Source organism: Lampris incognitus, chromosome 16 (assembly GCF_029633865.1).
Source record: "Lampris incognitus isolate fLamInc1 chromosome 16, fLamInc1.hap2, whole genome shotgun sequence".
NCBI classification, from domain to species: domain Eukaryota; kingdom Metazoa; phylum Chordata; class Actinopteri; order Lampriformes; family Lampridae; genus Lampris; species Lampris incognitus.
This window is the reverse complement of record NC_079226.1, coordinates 18,472,442-18,489,278: the sequence shown is the minus strand read 5'-3', so window position 1 is coordinate 18,489,278 and position 16,837 is coordinate 18,472,442. Positions and strand designations below refer to the sequence as shown.

At 44.9% G+C, this 16,837-nt stretch overlaps 1 protein-coding gene across 1 annotated transcript in view; it reads left to right on the top strand.

Moving 5' to 3' along the window:
- The window catches only part of eif2ak4 (eukaryotic translation initiation factor 2 alpha kinase 4), a 45,267-nt gene extending 30,201 nt beyond the window's left edge, over positions 1-15,066 (top strand). The window contains exons 32-39 of the mRNA XM_056295607.1: positions 2,523-2,609; positions 2,883-2,995; positions 3,119-3,177; positions 7,022-7,119; positions 8,006-8,074; positions 9,098-9,142; positions 12,857-12,972; positions 14,650-15,066. Coding sequence (XP_056151582.1) covers positions 2,523-2,609; positions 2,883-2,995; positions 3,119-3,177; positions 7,022-7,119; positions 8,006-8,074; positions 9,098-9,142; positions 12,857-12,972; positions 14,650-14,707 — 645 coding nt within the window. The 3' untranslated portion in view covers positions 14,708-15,066. The remainder of the gene's footprint in view (positions 1-2,522; positions 2,610-2,882; positions 2,996-3,118; positions 3,178-7,021; positions 7,120-8,005; positions 8,075-9,097; positions 9,143-12,856; positions 12,973-14,649) is intronic.
- Positions 15,067-16,837: the final 1,771 nt, after the last annotated feature.

The following is a 16,837-nucleotide window of genomic DNA, read 5'->3' as shown; positions in this document are numbered from 1 at the left end:
AAGCCCTGTGTTTGTGAGTGCACATGTGCTGTATGGGTATGTGTGTTCATCTTCCTTTAGCTCTATCAAACCACCAGGCGTAGCACTCTCTCCACAGCTTGTATCTCACTGTGTGATCTTTTCACTTGTTCTCTCTCTCTCTCTCTCTCTCTCTCTCTCTCTCTCTCTCTCTCTCTCTCTCTCTCTCTCTCTCTCTCTCTCTCTCTCTCTCTCTCTCTCGGTCTCTCTGTCGTCCTGCCTTAATTTCCAACTTATTTTCTTATTACCAATTCCTCCCATGGACCTTAAGCATACATTAAGAATCTGTTACTCTGCCAACTTCTTCTTCTCTCCTCTGCTGTAACTGTCCACATTGTCAAATGCACTCACTCAGGAACAGAAGTACCCCCTCTGTTAACTCCTAAACCCCGCTAACTAAGCTTGGCTCCACTTCGTATTGGCAAGAAAAAGCGGTCATTACGCTCCAACTAGTCAAGACTTGTAAGACATCGCCTTACAATTGTGTGTCTGCGTCTCTGCAGCTGTCTCTGCTGGCTTGTGCCTTGACCAGTGGAAAGATGACGGGAGGAGAGCCTTGTTCAGAGCTTCCCTGCCGTCTCTCCCTCCTCCTACTTTATTCTTAACACCTTTCAAATGCTGGCTTTTTTTACTGACTGAATCTGCGGTAAGCTGTAAATCATCCTCCGCAGACGGTTCCACTCTTAGTTTTTACTGGCCAAATATGGCAAACCCCTTCCACATGCGGTCAGCGAAGGCATATGGCCCAAAGCCACCCGTCTGCCTTCTGGCACTGGTTTGCCTTTGACTTAGTTTCTCTTTCAACTAGAAAGTTATAAGAAAAGAGAAGGTGTAGCGGTCTGATGTGATGGAGAGTCAAGAAGACACATGCAAATGCATGCATGCATGCATGCACGCACACACACACACACACACATACACACGTGATACGGTGAAGGAGTAGCTGCACATTGCCTTTAGTTGGTCTGACTGAGGAGTCGGATGAAACTGTCTGGCTGTGTCCGATGAGGGTCAGTCGGGCTCTGCCACATACGCATGCATTCGTATACACTCACACGCACTGACATGGTCGAGTACACAACCTGGGCACACAGTCGTTCTGGTCCCGTGTCCGCGGGTGGTTGGGGCTCTCTGTGTTCCAAGCGAAGCCTCTCCTCGTGTAACTGACTGCTGCTACAGAGGAATTCTAGAGGCCACGAGCCAAGTGTGTCCCCTAGTACACATTTTTCATTTTTTCATTTTCCAACTTTAACAGTGTAAGGGGGAGGGGGGGGCATTGCAGGACCTTAGCTGTCCCTTTTCTCCGCTCTCTAGACGACCACATCAGTCACAGTGCAAAGTGGTCGTCTTTGCCGCTTTTATTATGAAATTCCTCCCGTGATATCGAATGCGACTCGTGGTTCTTTGAGGAAGTGATGGGGAAAATGAGAACTAGCTGCTGAAACATGTCAGAGCTCTGCAAGCTTTCAGCGCACTACTAAATCAGCAGGCTGTTTCCAGTTCTCCAACAGAGAGAGAGAGACAGCTCTGAGCCCAGCTCACTAAATACCTCACACTGACTTAACCCCCCCCCCACACACACACACACACACACACACACTTGCAGAGTCCTACTTATTATTATCATCCTGAAGCCAGTGAGAAGCATATCATCATGTTGATACACTAGATTCCAATCAGTCAAGGGTTAATTCGTCTATGGCGCCTTGTATTTTCATTGTTTGCTTTTCTTTCTTTCTTTTTTTTTGGAATTTCCCCCTTTTTCTCCCCAACTGTATCCAACCAATTACCCCACTCTTCTGAGCTGTCCCGGTCGCTGCTCCACCCCCTCTGCCGATCCGGGGAGGGCTGCAGACTTCCATATGCCTCCTTCCGTTACATGTGGAGTCACCAGCCGCTTCTTTTCACCTGACAGTGAGGAGTTTCACCGGGGAGGATGTAGTGCATGGGGGGATCAGTTCCTCCTCCCCCCTGAACAGGCGCCCCGACCGACCAGAGGAGGCGCTAGTGCAGCGACCAGGACGCATACCCACATCCGGCTTCCCACCCACAGACACGGCTAATTGTGTCTGTAGGGATGCCTGACCAAGCCAGAGGTAACATAGGGATTCGAACCAGCGATCCCCGTGTTGGTAGGCAATGGGATAGACCGCTACACTACTTGGACGCCCAATTGTTTGCTTTTTGTCATTGTACTTTCTGATTTTTTTTTTTCATTCTTTTTTGTTTGTCTTTTATGGTTGGGGTCCATGTTTCATTCCATTTCTCAGTGTGAAGCACATTTAAATGCATTGCATTGTACAAAATGTGCTTTATTTATAAAAATTGATTAATCGATTGATTGATCGAAAACATTATGTGACTGTCACCAACAATTGTGAATGCTTGCAGAAAAAAATGGTACTTTTAAAACTAATTTTAGTTCATGCAGTTCAGCTATGTTGCATCCTTGTGTAGGGAAAGCATCATGGATAAAAGCTCACATGTCATCTTTGTGTTCCCAGTCTCAGGAGACCTTGCTGGAGCACTGTAGGCAGGCTGGCATCACCAGCATGGCCCTGGTTTCTGACAAGGAGGGCAACTATATCAAGGTACACCACCCTTGAAATACAGTATCGACTAGAGTTCAATATGTTCTGGTCACACTGTGGTATAAAGAACTGTAACACAATTAACATGCTCTTGGCAGCAAACAGGCCAGCTTTAACTGTTAACTGTTGAAGTGCGTAGTCAGCTGTCTTAGTTTCTAAACAAAACACCTGTGAGTGCAGTGCAGTCTGCTTCTTTCTGAACTGTTTTTTAAAGAGGAAATAATGAGAGGTTGGAAGACAACAGTATGTAGAAAAGTCACTTTATGTCTTCAGGTCAAGTCCTTTGAGAAGGACAGACAGTCTGAGAAGCGGATTCCCGAGTCAGACCTGGTGGACCACATCATTCAGAAATTTCGGACCAAATTCTTTGAGGAGAGAAACATCAGGTAAAGAAATGGCCGTTTTATGTGCTGCAAAGCTGTCGACTTGTCATTGTTGTGGGGAGTGTCTTGTTATGGAGAAATGTGCATGTTTTTCTGATTGAGTTTTATCCGTGTGTCCACCACCAGGGAAATCACTGAAAGCATCACTCTTCAAAACCCCAAAGCATCAATGCTCAACATCTCAGGTACTATACTTTTACCACCCAGTGTCAGGGTTGACAGCCATCACCGTATTTACATAATTATCTATATAGGCGATGTGAATTAGATAGTGCCTTTAAAGCTACAATCCTGGAGATTTCCACAGTGGCAAATGTCCTTATGGATACTTTCTACGGCAGGTGTATTTGAGACAATGGCTGATAAACAAATGTCCAAATTATAAACACTTTTGTAGCTGCTAATTTTTTTTTATTGATTTTCAAATTGAATAAACACAAACACCTCACAAACGGTAACAGAAAAATACACAAAATGGAAAAATCCCACCCCAAAACCAACAACAGATACTGCAGTATGTAAAAGTTATATATTGAAAGGAAAAACGAGTAAAGTAAAAATGAGTAAATAAATGAAAAATAGCCACGACAGTGAGTATGAATAGACTTCACTAGAACACGACAGGGAGCAAGCAAAGACCACAAAACAGGTAGAGCAGTCAGCCACCACCCTCCAGGGACAGACAAGTGGGTCAGAGTCCCTGCAGGGAGGAGTGCAAAGGCGGTCCAGAGTCTCCAGAATTTGTCTGATTCATGGTTGAGATCATGAGTCAAGTTTCTGTACAGGCAGAAGGGCCGATATCTGTGATATCCACATGCTGACTGTAGCACCCTGCAGTGCAGACCACCACAGCAAGATACACTTTTTAGCCAGAAGTGAAAAAATTATTTCGGGTGTCCGGGTGGTGTGGCAGTCTATTCTGTTGCCTACCAACACGGAGAATCCCCATGTTACCTCCAGCTTGGTCGGCGTCCCTACAGACACAATTAGCCGTGTCTGCGGGTGGGAAGTCAGATGTGGGTATGTGTCATGGTCACTGCACTATCGCCTCCTCTGATCAGTCGGGGCACCTGTTCAGGGGGGAGGGGGAAATGGGGGGGAATAGTGTGATCCTCCCACGTGCTGGCGAAACTCCTCACTGTCAGGTGAAAAGAAGCGGCTGGCAACTCCACATGTATCGAAGGAGGCATGTGGTAGTCTGCAGCCCTCCCTGGATCGGCAGAGGGGGTGGAGCAGCAACCGGGACGGCTTGGAAGAGTGGGGTAATTGGTTGGATACAATTGGGGAGAAAAAGGGGGGGGGCATTTTCCTTTTCATTTCCATAGTACTGTACGGTACAGAAAACAGAAATTCATATAAAAAAACAAATTAGAAACGAAGGACAATCTGTGTAGCATAACACTCTATTCTGTTGTGTACCAACACGGGGATCGCCGGTTCGAATCCCGGTATTTCCTCAAGCTTGGTCGGGCGTCTCTACAGAATAGCGTGATCCTCCCACGCGCTACGTCCCCCTGGCGAAACTCCTCACCGTCAGGTGAAAAGAAGCGGCTGGCGACTCCACATGTATCGGAGGAGACGTGGTAGTCTGCAGCCCTCCCCGGATCAGCAGGGGGTGGAGCAGCGACCGGGACAGCTCAGAGGAGTGGGGTAATTGGCCAAGTACAGTTGGGGAGAAAAAGGGGAAGAAAAAAAAACATGTAAAAAAAAAAATAGAAACAAAGGGTAAAAAAGAAACGGCGTATTTAAAGAAAATAATGAATTGCACTGCTGCATCACTAGCACAGCATGTCTTTGCACAAACTAAGTGAGAGAGGTGGATGGCACACTATATATACTTGTTGCTGGTCAGGTGATCCAGAATGGCTGCCATATATCAGAAAATGTATTAAGATTGGCCATCATGCCATATTGAGGTGTGTCCATATGTAATATACCGGTGAGCTCAGTTAGCCAGCTCTTAAACTGAGGCGCGGTATCTGACTTCCAGAGCCTTGATATTACTTTCTTTGTGAGCACCATTCCATACATATTAGTGCTTTGCATGGAGACACTGTGGTTTAGCAGGGAAAGAGAAAACCCAAATAGTGCAATCTCTGGATCGGGTTCAAACACACAGCCGTGCATGTCGTAGTTGCTCATTTTAATACTTTCAGTCGAGTAGGTCTCAAAATTACACAGAACATAACGTTTTATGTTTTCAAAATGACATCCAAATATGGAAGAAGACGGGTAAGGATTTTGGAGAGGAAGCTGGTTTGTTGAGGCCAACAAGCTGATATGGCAGAACAAACTTGTAAAATGTCTTTATCAACATATACTACAACATTAACCATGTTTTATTTGTTTAGTGGGAGAGAAGGCGTTGACCTGATAGCGCTGGCATCTCTGTTTCATGTTAAATGGACCTCTGATATTTGGATTGCTCGGCTGAAGTTTCCATTTATAACTCATACCCTTCAATTATACTTGTAAATATGTTTTAATTTTGTGCGATCAAGTAAAATACAGATTGGGCCTTTAACAAAAAAAAAAAAAGACATTTTGGGATTTCAATATTTAAAATTTTTTTTGCAACCTGTGTATGGATTTAGTCTCATATTTATAGCTATTGTGCATATTGGTTATGATACTTTATTCGCCGGCTTCATTTTGGGGGACCGGGACCGCCTAGAGACACACCTTTACAAAGGCCTCGTACAGTGCCATAGAATACAGGGTCAGACATGTTTCAACAAGTCCAATTTAACCAAATTAACTTTTTTTGGACCCCCCCTTTTTTTTTCTCCCCAATTGTACTTGGCCAATTACCCCACTCTTCCGAGCCGTCGCGGTCGCTGCTCCAGCCCCTCTGCTGATCCAGGGAGGGCTGCAGACTACCACATGCCTCTTCCGATACATATGGAGTCACCAGCCGCTTCTTTTCACCTGACAGTGCGGAGTTTCGCCAGGGGGACATAACCCGTGGGAGGATCACGCTATTCCCCCCAGTTCCCCCTCCCCCCTGAACAGGTGCCCCGACCGACCAGAGGGAGGCGCTAGTGCAGCGACCAGGATACATACCCACAATACCACATCTGACTTCCCACCCGCAGACACGGCCAATTGTCTCTGTAGAGACACCCAACCAAGCCGGAAGTAACACAGGGATTCGAACTGGCGATCCCCGTGTTGGTAGGCAATGGAATAGACCACCACGCCACCTGGGCACCCCCCCAACCCAATTAACTTAACTATGTAATTAAAAGTTATTACTTGAAACGTCCAGTGGTTGATCACATTGCCAAATTACCTCCTGGTTTAATTTGTAAGTAGGTAGTAGAACTCATCAACTAACTCCCCGGCCAGTGTAACTGAGAAATCTTAGTTAATGGTAAATCCTGTACACAATCTAACCAAAACACTAGGGATTTTTTGTTGTTGTTGAGAAGACAGGTTTAGGGATTGTGTTCGCAGCACCATAAATCGCCTTTGTAAAGTTGTGGCCAGCAGTGGTCTGGTGTCCAAAATCTCCACAATGAAGCCGGTAATATGATATAACTGATATGGACGATAGCAAAAACCACAAAAAATAAGACCAGTGTTGTAATACAATGGAACCATCTATCTACTAGCTCTAGAAACCTCTGTTCATCCATCCCCTTATTTTCCATACAGCACCTGATGTGCTTTAAATAAAAGGTACAGTGTATTTCTTACACTGTACTTGTAATGACACATATGACACATATCTGAGATACACAGTGATTGCTCCAAATGCGGCATTTACATTTTAGGAACTTGTACTCACTCAGAGTGCCTTTCAGTGAGTCCATCAGTGAAGCAATCATAAGTGATTTCACACTGTTCTCATTAGTATGAAAAATGATTTGACAAGGGCAGCTGTCAAAGTCATCTCTGGGATTTGGGTGTTGTGCCTTTGGGCTGTGCTGTCCCAGTTTGAATAATTTGGCTGAAAACATGACAAATTTGGATAAAATGGGGAAATAATGGTGAGTCCTTTCCTGTTGATTTATGTGCTGTGTGCAGGCTCATCAGAGCAGCATGGGAGCAGCAGCACCATGAATGTGAATGTCATCAGCCCAGAGAAGGTTTCTGCCAGCACTAGACGACGCTATGAGACTCAGGTCAGACTGGCACAAATGCATGCAAGCAAGCACACACACACACACACGCACACACACATAGTGTCATAGTGTCAGTTCCTTACCTAGTTCCATAACACTCCACAAGATCCATAGACCAAGTACTTTCCAGCCTTAAATTCTTCAATGGAACTCTGCTGTCTCTTCCAGGAAGACTCTTTCCTTCAGATATGGATTACCACTATGTTGGTTTATTCTCTCTCTCTCTGTATCTCTCTCTCTAGCTCTCCCTCTCTCTGTATGCCTCTCTTTGTGTGTGTCTCTCTCTCTGTATCTCTGTCTCTCTCTCTGTAGCTGTCTCTCTCTGTATCTCTCTCTCTCTCTTGCTCAGTATCTCTCTCGGTATCTGTCTCTCTAAATCTGTCTCTCTCTTTATCTGTCTCTCTGTATCTCTCTGTCTGTATCTGTCTCTCTCTGTCTGTATGTCTCTCTGTATCTGTCTCTCTGTGTATGTCTCTCTCTCTGTATGTCTCTCTCTCTCTCTGTATGTCTCGCTCTCTCTCTCTCTCTCTCTCTCTCTCTCTCTCTCTCTCTCTCTCTCTCTCTCTCTCTCTCTCTCTCAACATCTTGTTTTCTGTCTTGTTTTCATCTCTTTCTGTCTGCTTTGTCAAGCACCAGAGCATAGTAGCATAATAGCACTGACAACATGGTGCATCTTTAATTAACCTGAGGCCAGTCCACTGCTGTTAAAGCCCGTTGGCTTTCACGGTGAAGGACTGCGTACGTGAGGCTAAATTGTTTTTGTTTTTTTTTTGTTTTTTTCCCTCTGGTTCATTTAGGTCATGGTAGCAATTATATACCTCTTTTTTTCTTCCTGCTCCCCTTCTTATCCTTTCCTTTCTTTCACTCTTTCAAATCTGTTTTTCAGATCCAAACCAGATTGCAGAATCTTGGGAGCAATTTGCAGAACAAGAGCAATGACATAGAAGTTCTGGGAGTAAGTCATTTGTTTGTTTGTCATGCATCCAAGCCCTTTCTTCCCTTATTATCACTCCTTATCTCTTTAATCCATGTGTGAAATCACAGAGTGAGGGAAAGGGCTTTTGATAGCTGAAATAGCAAACATCAATGGCAGCGTCCCTCATATAGTTATTCGCCTTCCATTGAAGTTCCCTGCTGGAGGTAAAATCGCTGCGAAACCACTTGTCGGTGCAGAACAATAAACACAAAACAGAAGGCAGCCTGTGTGCTGAGGGAACAGGTTAAAAATGGCCACTATATTCGACTTATTTGTGTTGAGTTTGCGATGATGTATTCTTAGAGTAAATGATTGTTGCTTGTCTTGTTGTTTATCCCCGTTGCCACACCGTCCAAATAAACGTTGTCATTCCTTGTTTGTCTCTGGGTCCTGTCAGCAGTACGGCGTTGAGGACAACTTATTGAAACCTAACAGGCACAATCCGCTTTGATGCCAGTATGAATTTACACAGGCCCGTAAATCAGACTTGTCGCGTGTCAGCAGCCTGTCTGTCTGCCTGCCTGTAGGTCAGAATGGAACAAAACAGCAGTTGTTTTCCCATGACAAAAGCCCAGAGCCAATAGTTCCATAATTTCCCGCAAACGGGACAATCATTGCTTTCAGGCTCATGGTGAGAATGTTGTGAAAGTGGAACTAAAATCACATTTTCTGCTGTTTAAAGTATGGCCAAATTGTAGCAGCAGAGTGTGTAAATAAACTGCGTAACCTGTTGCTGGCAGGTTTCCATGTCCTTTGTACCGCCGCTTGGAGCATGGGAGGAAATTTTGAGGAAGAATGTGTCAGTTCGCAACACAACCAGCAGCTATTTCCCTCAGGAAACATGCATGTGTGTGTGTGTGTGTGTGTGTGTGTGTGTGTGTGTGTATGTGTTATGCTGCGCTGTAGACAGTATGTGGATTTGGTGCGCAGTGTGTGATAACGTTTCTATTGTTTTGGTGTGTATCCTAATCTCTCCTCCACCTGCATGCTTTCCTGCCACAGGTGGACCTGCAGAGGGAAACACTCATCAACTTCCTGTCTCTGGAGGTTGGTTCCTTATTGGCCTTATCATGAACACTGCAGAGTCAATAAAAGGCGACATTCCTTACGAAGGGTAGAGGGGAGGGAGAGGTGGAAGGAGAAGCCCAGAGAGGTCAGGGTCCTGCACAGGAAGAGGGGATCCCGTCTCCTTCCATACACCCTTGTCTAAGGAAGGAGGCGGGAGGTTGGGGTGGGGATAGGTTAGGGAACACCCGCACTATTTTCCAGCACCAACAAGGCCGGCTTAGTCTTTAACTGCCCTCAGTTCATTATCCTCTCACCAGTCTTGCATGTGCAGACACACACACACACACACACACACACACACACACACACACACACACACACACACACACACACACACACACACACTCAGAGCTGACAAAATACACGCTGAATAGGTGTTAATATTCACATTCCAAACTCCTGACCAGAACTACACCCACAAAACCCCTGGTTTCCATCAGGGGGAGGACTTAAGTTATATTGAGTTAAGAAACATAAGGAAAGATGAAAAAAGCACTGTTAACACCACTGTTGTATAAGTAAAAGCCTCCCCTTCACGACGCAATGAATGGACCACCTATACGGTCAGGCCCGTCACAGCAAACTTGTCAAAGAAAACATGTTCTAGTATACATATAAAACACATGACAATACACAGTGGGTATAGCCAGGCCACCAGGAAAAGCCTGCTTCAAATGTGGCCAATTATCCCATGTCACACAATCATTGCAGGACCAATGCAAGCTAAGTCAAGTTTATTTGTATAGCCCAAATTCACAAGGTAGTCCTGAAGGGTTTTACAATCAGTGCAGTATACACCAGTATACGACACCCTCTATCCTTGGACCCTAAATCTGAATGAGGAAAAACTCCACAAGAAAAACCTTATCGGGGAAAAAAATATGGAGGAAACCTCAAGAAGAGTAACAGAGGAGGGATCCATCTTCGAGGACAGACAGACATGAAATAGGTGTCAAATGCACAAAATACACAAAAATAACAATTATAATGCAACATCATAGATTACATGGAGAAAGGCAATGTAGAATACACACAATGCATAAAATTCAGCAAATCTAAATGTGCTGGGTAATAATCTTGTAAAGAGAGTGCAAGGCAAATTTTATTGAATCGGTTTTCATCCAAGACAACGTCAGAAACCCCACAGATGCAGTCAAGAGCCGGCAGAACCCCGTGCCACTAACCCAGCTCTGCTCAGTGGGGCCCTGCAGAGAGAATAGACTTAACATGCACACGAGAGGCGAGGCAGACTTCGACACAGCATTCAAAGAGAGAAAGAAGATGAGAGAAGTGATGAGAGTGACGCAGAAGTTGTCATAGCTAAAACAAATAACATGAAAGCAATTTTGAACAAGAACAGCATAAGCAATAGCATAAATCTCCAGGAGGGTGGGACTGTGACCAAGGGAAAACAGGACACATCACAAACAGGCTCCGACGTCATCAGGCGGTTGAGAGAGAGAGAGATTAACCATGGTCATCAGACAGTCCATAAAGGAAGAAAAGCTGTCCTGGAAAGCGAGAAAGAGAGAGACGGAGACGGGGGGGGGACAGACGCACAACATGGGCACACGTGCTCAGAGATACAAACAGAAGGTCAGAACAGTGCGATGCATTCAGAAAGTCTAGGAACATTGTCATCGACAGGACAAAACCAAGAGATTACTGCTAAGACCTACAGTTACAACTACATGGAGACTGAGACCCTCCCGAAAGGATAGTTGTGACAAAGCTCAGAAGGAAATCAAGCTACCAAAAAAAAAAACACACAAAAAAAACCAAGACAACTAGCTGAGAGCTAATGAGAACAGATGGGTTTTCAGTTTAGATGTGAAAGAGTCGACTGAGTCAGATTCTCTGATGGTGGCTGGGAGGCTGTCCCAAAGAAAGGGGCATGGTAAGAGAAGGCTCCGCAGCCTACAGACTGCTTCTTAACTCTAGGTACAGAGTGGAGGCCTGCACCTTCAGAACGAAGGGCACGGGAAGGTACATACGGCTGTATAAGAGCTGACAAATATGAGGGGCAAGCCCTCTAGTATTTTATAGGTTAAAGGTAGCACTTTAAAGTCAGATCTAGCATGAATGAGTAGCCAGTGAAGGCTAGAATCGGCATGATGTGGTCAAAATTTTTTGTTTTAATATTCTACCAGCAGCATTTTGAACGAGCTGAAGATTTTTAGTACTAGTGCGTGACAGGCCAGAAAAAAAGGACATTGCAGTAATCTAATCTGGAGGAAACAAAAGCATGGATCAGAATCTCAGCATCAGCCATGGACAAGAAAACACCGGATTTTGGCAGTGTTTTGTAGGTGGAAAAGGAAGCCTTGGTGATTTCTTTGTGAAATTCAAATGATAGGGATTGATCAAAAATAACACCAAGATTTTTGGCTGTGGAACTTTGGGAGATCACACAGTTGTCTAGAGACACCGTTTCTTGGTCATAAAGGGGACTTTTTCTTGCAGGGCCGATAACCAGCATCTCAATTAGCTCCCATGCATTCTTTTAACCTTGCAAATATGGCTTTGTACACAACATGTGGATTCTTAAAACCACAGGTCAATCTTTCATACTCACTGTCGTTTATTACAGATGTTTGAAACACTTCCACAGTCATCGACTTGGTAAAGTATTCCACGTGTGTTTTGGATACTAGCTGCTCTGGACAACGTCTTTATTCTGCATTCTCATGTTCTCCAGCCTCAACTCCTACAGGGAAAAAAAAATCCACCACACTGTTAGATGGTTTCTCTGCTCTGCAGAGTAGTTCACCTCTTTGAAGACTGCTTGACAGACATAATGATAATGTCATTACGTCTGTCAACCGCTTAAAGTACGTCCCTTCAAGTAGTTAAAGGGAAACAACCATAATCTTCAACATTATCGCTCCCTCTATGTGTGTGTGTGTGTGTGTGTGTGTGTGTGTGTGTGTGTGTGTGTGTGTGTGTGTGTGTGTGTGTGTGTGTGTGTGCATGTGTGTAATGTAGGAGGGAAAACACCCCATTAGCAGTCATAACTATGAGCAGTCTGAAATATGGCTGAAATTGTGTGGAGGAAAAAAAAACATGAATTGCATCGCAGTCTTTAGATGGTGTTCAGTGGCATACATATAGTAGCTGTATGTATGTATTCACATGTTCTTATACAATGACTTACTTCATTGTAGCCCACCAACAGCCGCGGCAAACCAGAAATTAGATGTAGTTTTCACATTTACAAATTGTCTGCCAGGGATAACACTCCATTATCCTTGAGGGGGGGGGGGGGGGGGGGAGGAAGAGGATGGCTATGTGTCTTGGTTGCTGCACTAGCGCCTCCTCTGGGTGGTCGGAGCGCCTGTTTAGGGGGGAATAGTGTGATGCTCCCACGTGCTACATCCGCCAGGCGAAACTCCTCACTGTCAGGGGGAAAGAAGCAGCTGGTAACGCCACATGTATCGGAGGAGGCATGTGGTAGTTTGCAGCCCTCCCCGGATCGGCAGAGGGGTTGGAGCAGCAACTGGGATGGCTCAGAAGAGTGGGGAAATTGGCTGGGGAGAGAAAGGGGGGGGAAAAAATCCAAAACAAAAAAATATTGCTTCCTTTTAACTTACCCGGTTGGTACATTTGTTCATGTGTTTAAAAGCAAAAAAAAAAAAGTAAAATGTTTTTTAAAAACTCATTGCTGGTCTGTGTTTGCTCTTTTTCTCTCCCCAGTTTGACAGCGAAGACCAGTTTAACGTCAGTGTAAAGCATCTGCTGTCTCACCTTCCTAAGCAGCGCTACCTCAAGTCCATCTGTGAGCAGATACATCATTTCAAACTTGTTAAAAGGTGCGTTACAGTGTGTGTCTGTGTTTGTCGCCCAAAACAGTCTCGTTCTGAGCAACGTGGACATATTTTAGTTTGCCGAGCTTTAGTTGGACCCCTTGTAGAGCAGATGAAGTCACCCCCACAGCCTTGCTTTTATGCACTCCCAAAAGCCCCAAGTCAAGCTCTGACTTGCATTTTTCATTAAAAAAAAAAGAAGAAAAAAAGAAAAATCGTGAAACCTGAGGCAGACAGTGGAGGACATTAAAAAAAAGCCTTTAAAAAAAGGCAGACCTCCTTTTATGGGAAGCCGCCACACCAAAGCCCTGACCAAGCCCATACACCCCAGGTGTAAGAGTGACACTCAGGTCTTCAAAAGAGGTTGTTAGCGGGATAACTACTGCCTGTAGAACATCAAATCCTCCGCTGATCCTATTTCCTGAGGTGAAATCTGGCAGAGGCTTTGCCTTGTTTGGTCTTCTGATGTCTAGTTCTCAAAAAAAGAAACCTGATTTGAGCGACAGATAGTTTTTAGTGCAGTGGGTGGGTTACCATTATGCTTCGACTTTTACTGTGGTTGTGGGTAAAGTGGTTAATATTTCCAGTCTCCCAGGCAGCAGGAGGCTAAAGCCTCTCCGTTAGGAGCTTCCGATCCTGCGACGCTAGCAAATGCCCCGAAGAGAGCAGCCCGGAGTGGGATTTGAAGGATTTTCTCTTTTATGAATGGGACAGCAACAAAAGGAATCAGAGCCACTCTCCCCAGCTTCCGGTCCGCCTCTCGAGAGCAGTCGTTTTCAATTTCCTGCCCTTGATGAATTTTTCATTTGCCACTGATTTGAAGGTCCGTACTGATAAATGAGTATCACGGAGGCTGGCTAACAATGGATTTATTCAGGGTGTGGTTTTTTTTTATGTGCTTGTTTGGATGTTTTCATTGGATGTCGGGCACTGGTGGCACTGACCGTATGAGCGGGCCAGAGGCCACAGTATACGGCAGTCACCTGGCTACAGCAAGACCCATAAACCAAATGTATCCCAAGGGGCCCACAGTCATTAATCTTTATTTTCGGCCTAAATACCGAGAACAAACTTTCATGTGTACCTTCAAAACGGGCTCATAACCTGCCACCTGCTAGGTTATTATCTCCAGTGGCGTTTAGAGTAGCGAGTACTTACAATAAACCTTCAGATAATGGACCATTAGGGTAATTAGAGATTTTTTTGCTTAATTGGTTAACTCAGTATTCAAAAGGCAGGATGCAAGAAATAATTTTCTGCATGTCCTCTGAAGTTCTTACTGTGAAAACATTTGATAAGACCGGCAGGTTTTTGTCGTTTTAACCGTAAGGCATTTTGGCATGCGATGTAAAATTTTGCCTAATCATTATGCGGATTGACAAGACCGCCATCGGTGCCGTGCCCTCACAAGGTACCGATGGAAACTATCAAATCTGCTGTGGTGACCCTTGGGAAACAGGGAATAAGCCGAAAGAAGAAGAAAAACCTTAAGGCATTTAGGGGATGCCATTACCCAGAGTGACTTTGGGCTTCGGTGACTTGTGCAAGGGCACATAAGAAGAAAAGCTGACTCAACACATTTTGGCTGTTGCAGGGACTGAACCTATGACTTTCCAATTACCGGCTGTGTAACCTCTTGGACACCCTGTTTTGTGTCTGACTGATGTTGGTGTGCTCTTACAGGGTGGCTGTGGTGGTCTTGTACAGCTACAGAGAAGACTACTACAAGGTCCTCCTCTGAAAGCAAAGGCCTGGCCCAGATCTTCCCATCTCTTCCAGGGATACAAGTCTTTCATTGACTCCAGTCAACCTCAGGCAGAACAGTTCCGGACAGTGATGGCTTTATATACCATGTTACCCAAAAGAACAGATTTTATTTTATTTTATTTTATCTTTTTTTAAAATGTTGAATTGGACCTACAGTCATCCATTCTGCCCCACATTCCTCTCATTTCATAAAGTAGACAAGAAGTCTACTGGATTTTACTGCCTTAAAAAAAACAATCATATTTCATACACAAAGGGCTGTCCGTTAAAGACTATTTGTCATCAATACAAGAATCTTTCATTTTGAAAAAGTGATAGAATATCAGAAATAAATCACTATTTTACCTTATTGGGCTATTGTTTTTTTCTGTTATATAGGGATGCAAGTATGATGAATGAGTGCATTCATAAAAACACAGCCGTTTGGACCCTGCTGAGAATACCGCTAATTAGATACAGCAGTACATTGAATGTTACCTCATAAGATTGTATACTTATCCCTATTATTGCAGTGTTTACCCATGACCCCTGTTATTGCTCAGTAGAGACTAATGCTGTGGTACACTTCACTTCATCAAGTTAGCTTTTTGAGCAGTTTAAAAGAAAAATAATGTTTAACATTGCTATTCTATTGAGTCTCTATGTATAGTGGACATTTTAATGCAATATTTAACATAATCATGGCCTGGGAAACGGACCCTTGTGTCTACTTAATGGATCCTTCCGGAGAAGCCTCCTCACTTTGAAGTTTATGAGCGAGCTGCTGACGGACAAGTTGAGACGGCGGCGGTCTTCGCTGAGGATTATCCAGGTTGCCAGGTCTGGCCTGCATGGCTCAGCCTTTTCCGGTGCGTCTTATGACCCCACTAAAGCATGAGAGGTCTGCGTGCACCCGCTTGCTCTTCATCAGGGTAGAAGTAGTGAAGTCTAAAGTGTTTTTAATGCTCCAAACGAACTAGTTTGCATGTTTCATTGTCCCACTACATTGGGCAGCAAAGTCAACCGTACCTTTTCCAAACGGCGAAAGTCGAATTTAGAGCGAGAAGCTGTCCATCTTACAGAGGGGGATGGGACGATAAACAGCAAGTCTTTGTAATCATGAGTTGAGAGACAAACGCAAGGCGAAAGGCAAACACTCAAGAGTTTTTCCTTGAAGTCATTCATTTTATTTTTTTTAATTTTTCCCCCTTTTTCTCCCCAATTGTGTCCGGCCAATTGCCCCACTCTTCCAAGCTGTCCCAGTCGCTGCTCCACCCTGTCTGCCGATCCCGGGAGGGCTGCACACTACCACCTGATTCCTCCAATACATGTAGAGTCGCCAGCCGCTTCTTTTCACCTGACAATGAGGAGTTTTGCCAGGGGGACATAGCACATGGGAGGATCATGCTATTCCCTCATCCCCCCCTCCTTAACAGGCGCCCCGACCAACCAGAGGAGGCGCTAGTGCAGCGACTAGGACACGTACCCACATCCAGCTTCCCACCCGCAGACACGGCCAGTTGTCTCTGTAGGGACACCTGACCAAGCCGGCGGTAACACGGGAATTCAAACCAGCGATCCCTGTATTGGTAGGCAACAGAATGGACCACCACGCCACCTGGACACCCTCCTTGAAGCTATTCATGGTGAGCGGTCGACACGGTAGTGGAAGTAGCTGTGCGAAGAATGAACAGATTGAATTCGTAGAACACTTGAAAGTCCGTTTTAACACTCAAGCACACTTGCCCAGTTGCTGTGGAAGGTTGGTGTAGACATCGTAATGTTGGTTTCAGAAATTTGCAAACAAAATGTAGACTACAAACCCCAACCCCAATCCAAATATCAGAAAGGAGTTTCCATCACTATCCGACATTAAGAACAGTACTTCGCCTGAAGCGTGCAGCAGCCCCTGGAGGAAAACTACACCCCCCCCCCCACACACACACACACACACTCAATATATCTGCCTGTGAAACTCCGATAAGGGTGAAACCAATGCCAAGCAGGAGAAAACAATCCTATTTAGGGGAACAAAGAGAAAATTGATTCCCATTAGGAGCACAAGGCCAGAACCAGATGTCCCTAAACCTCCAAACCTGCAAGTGAAGTTAGGACAGAAGATATC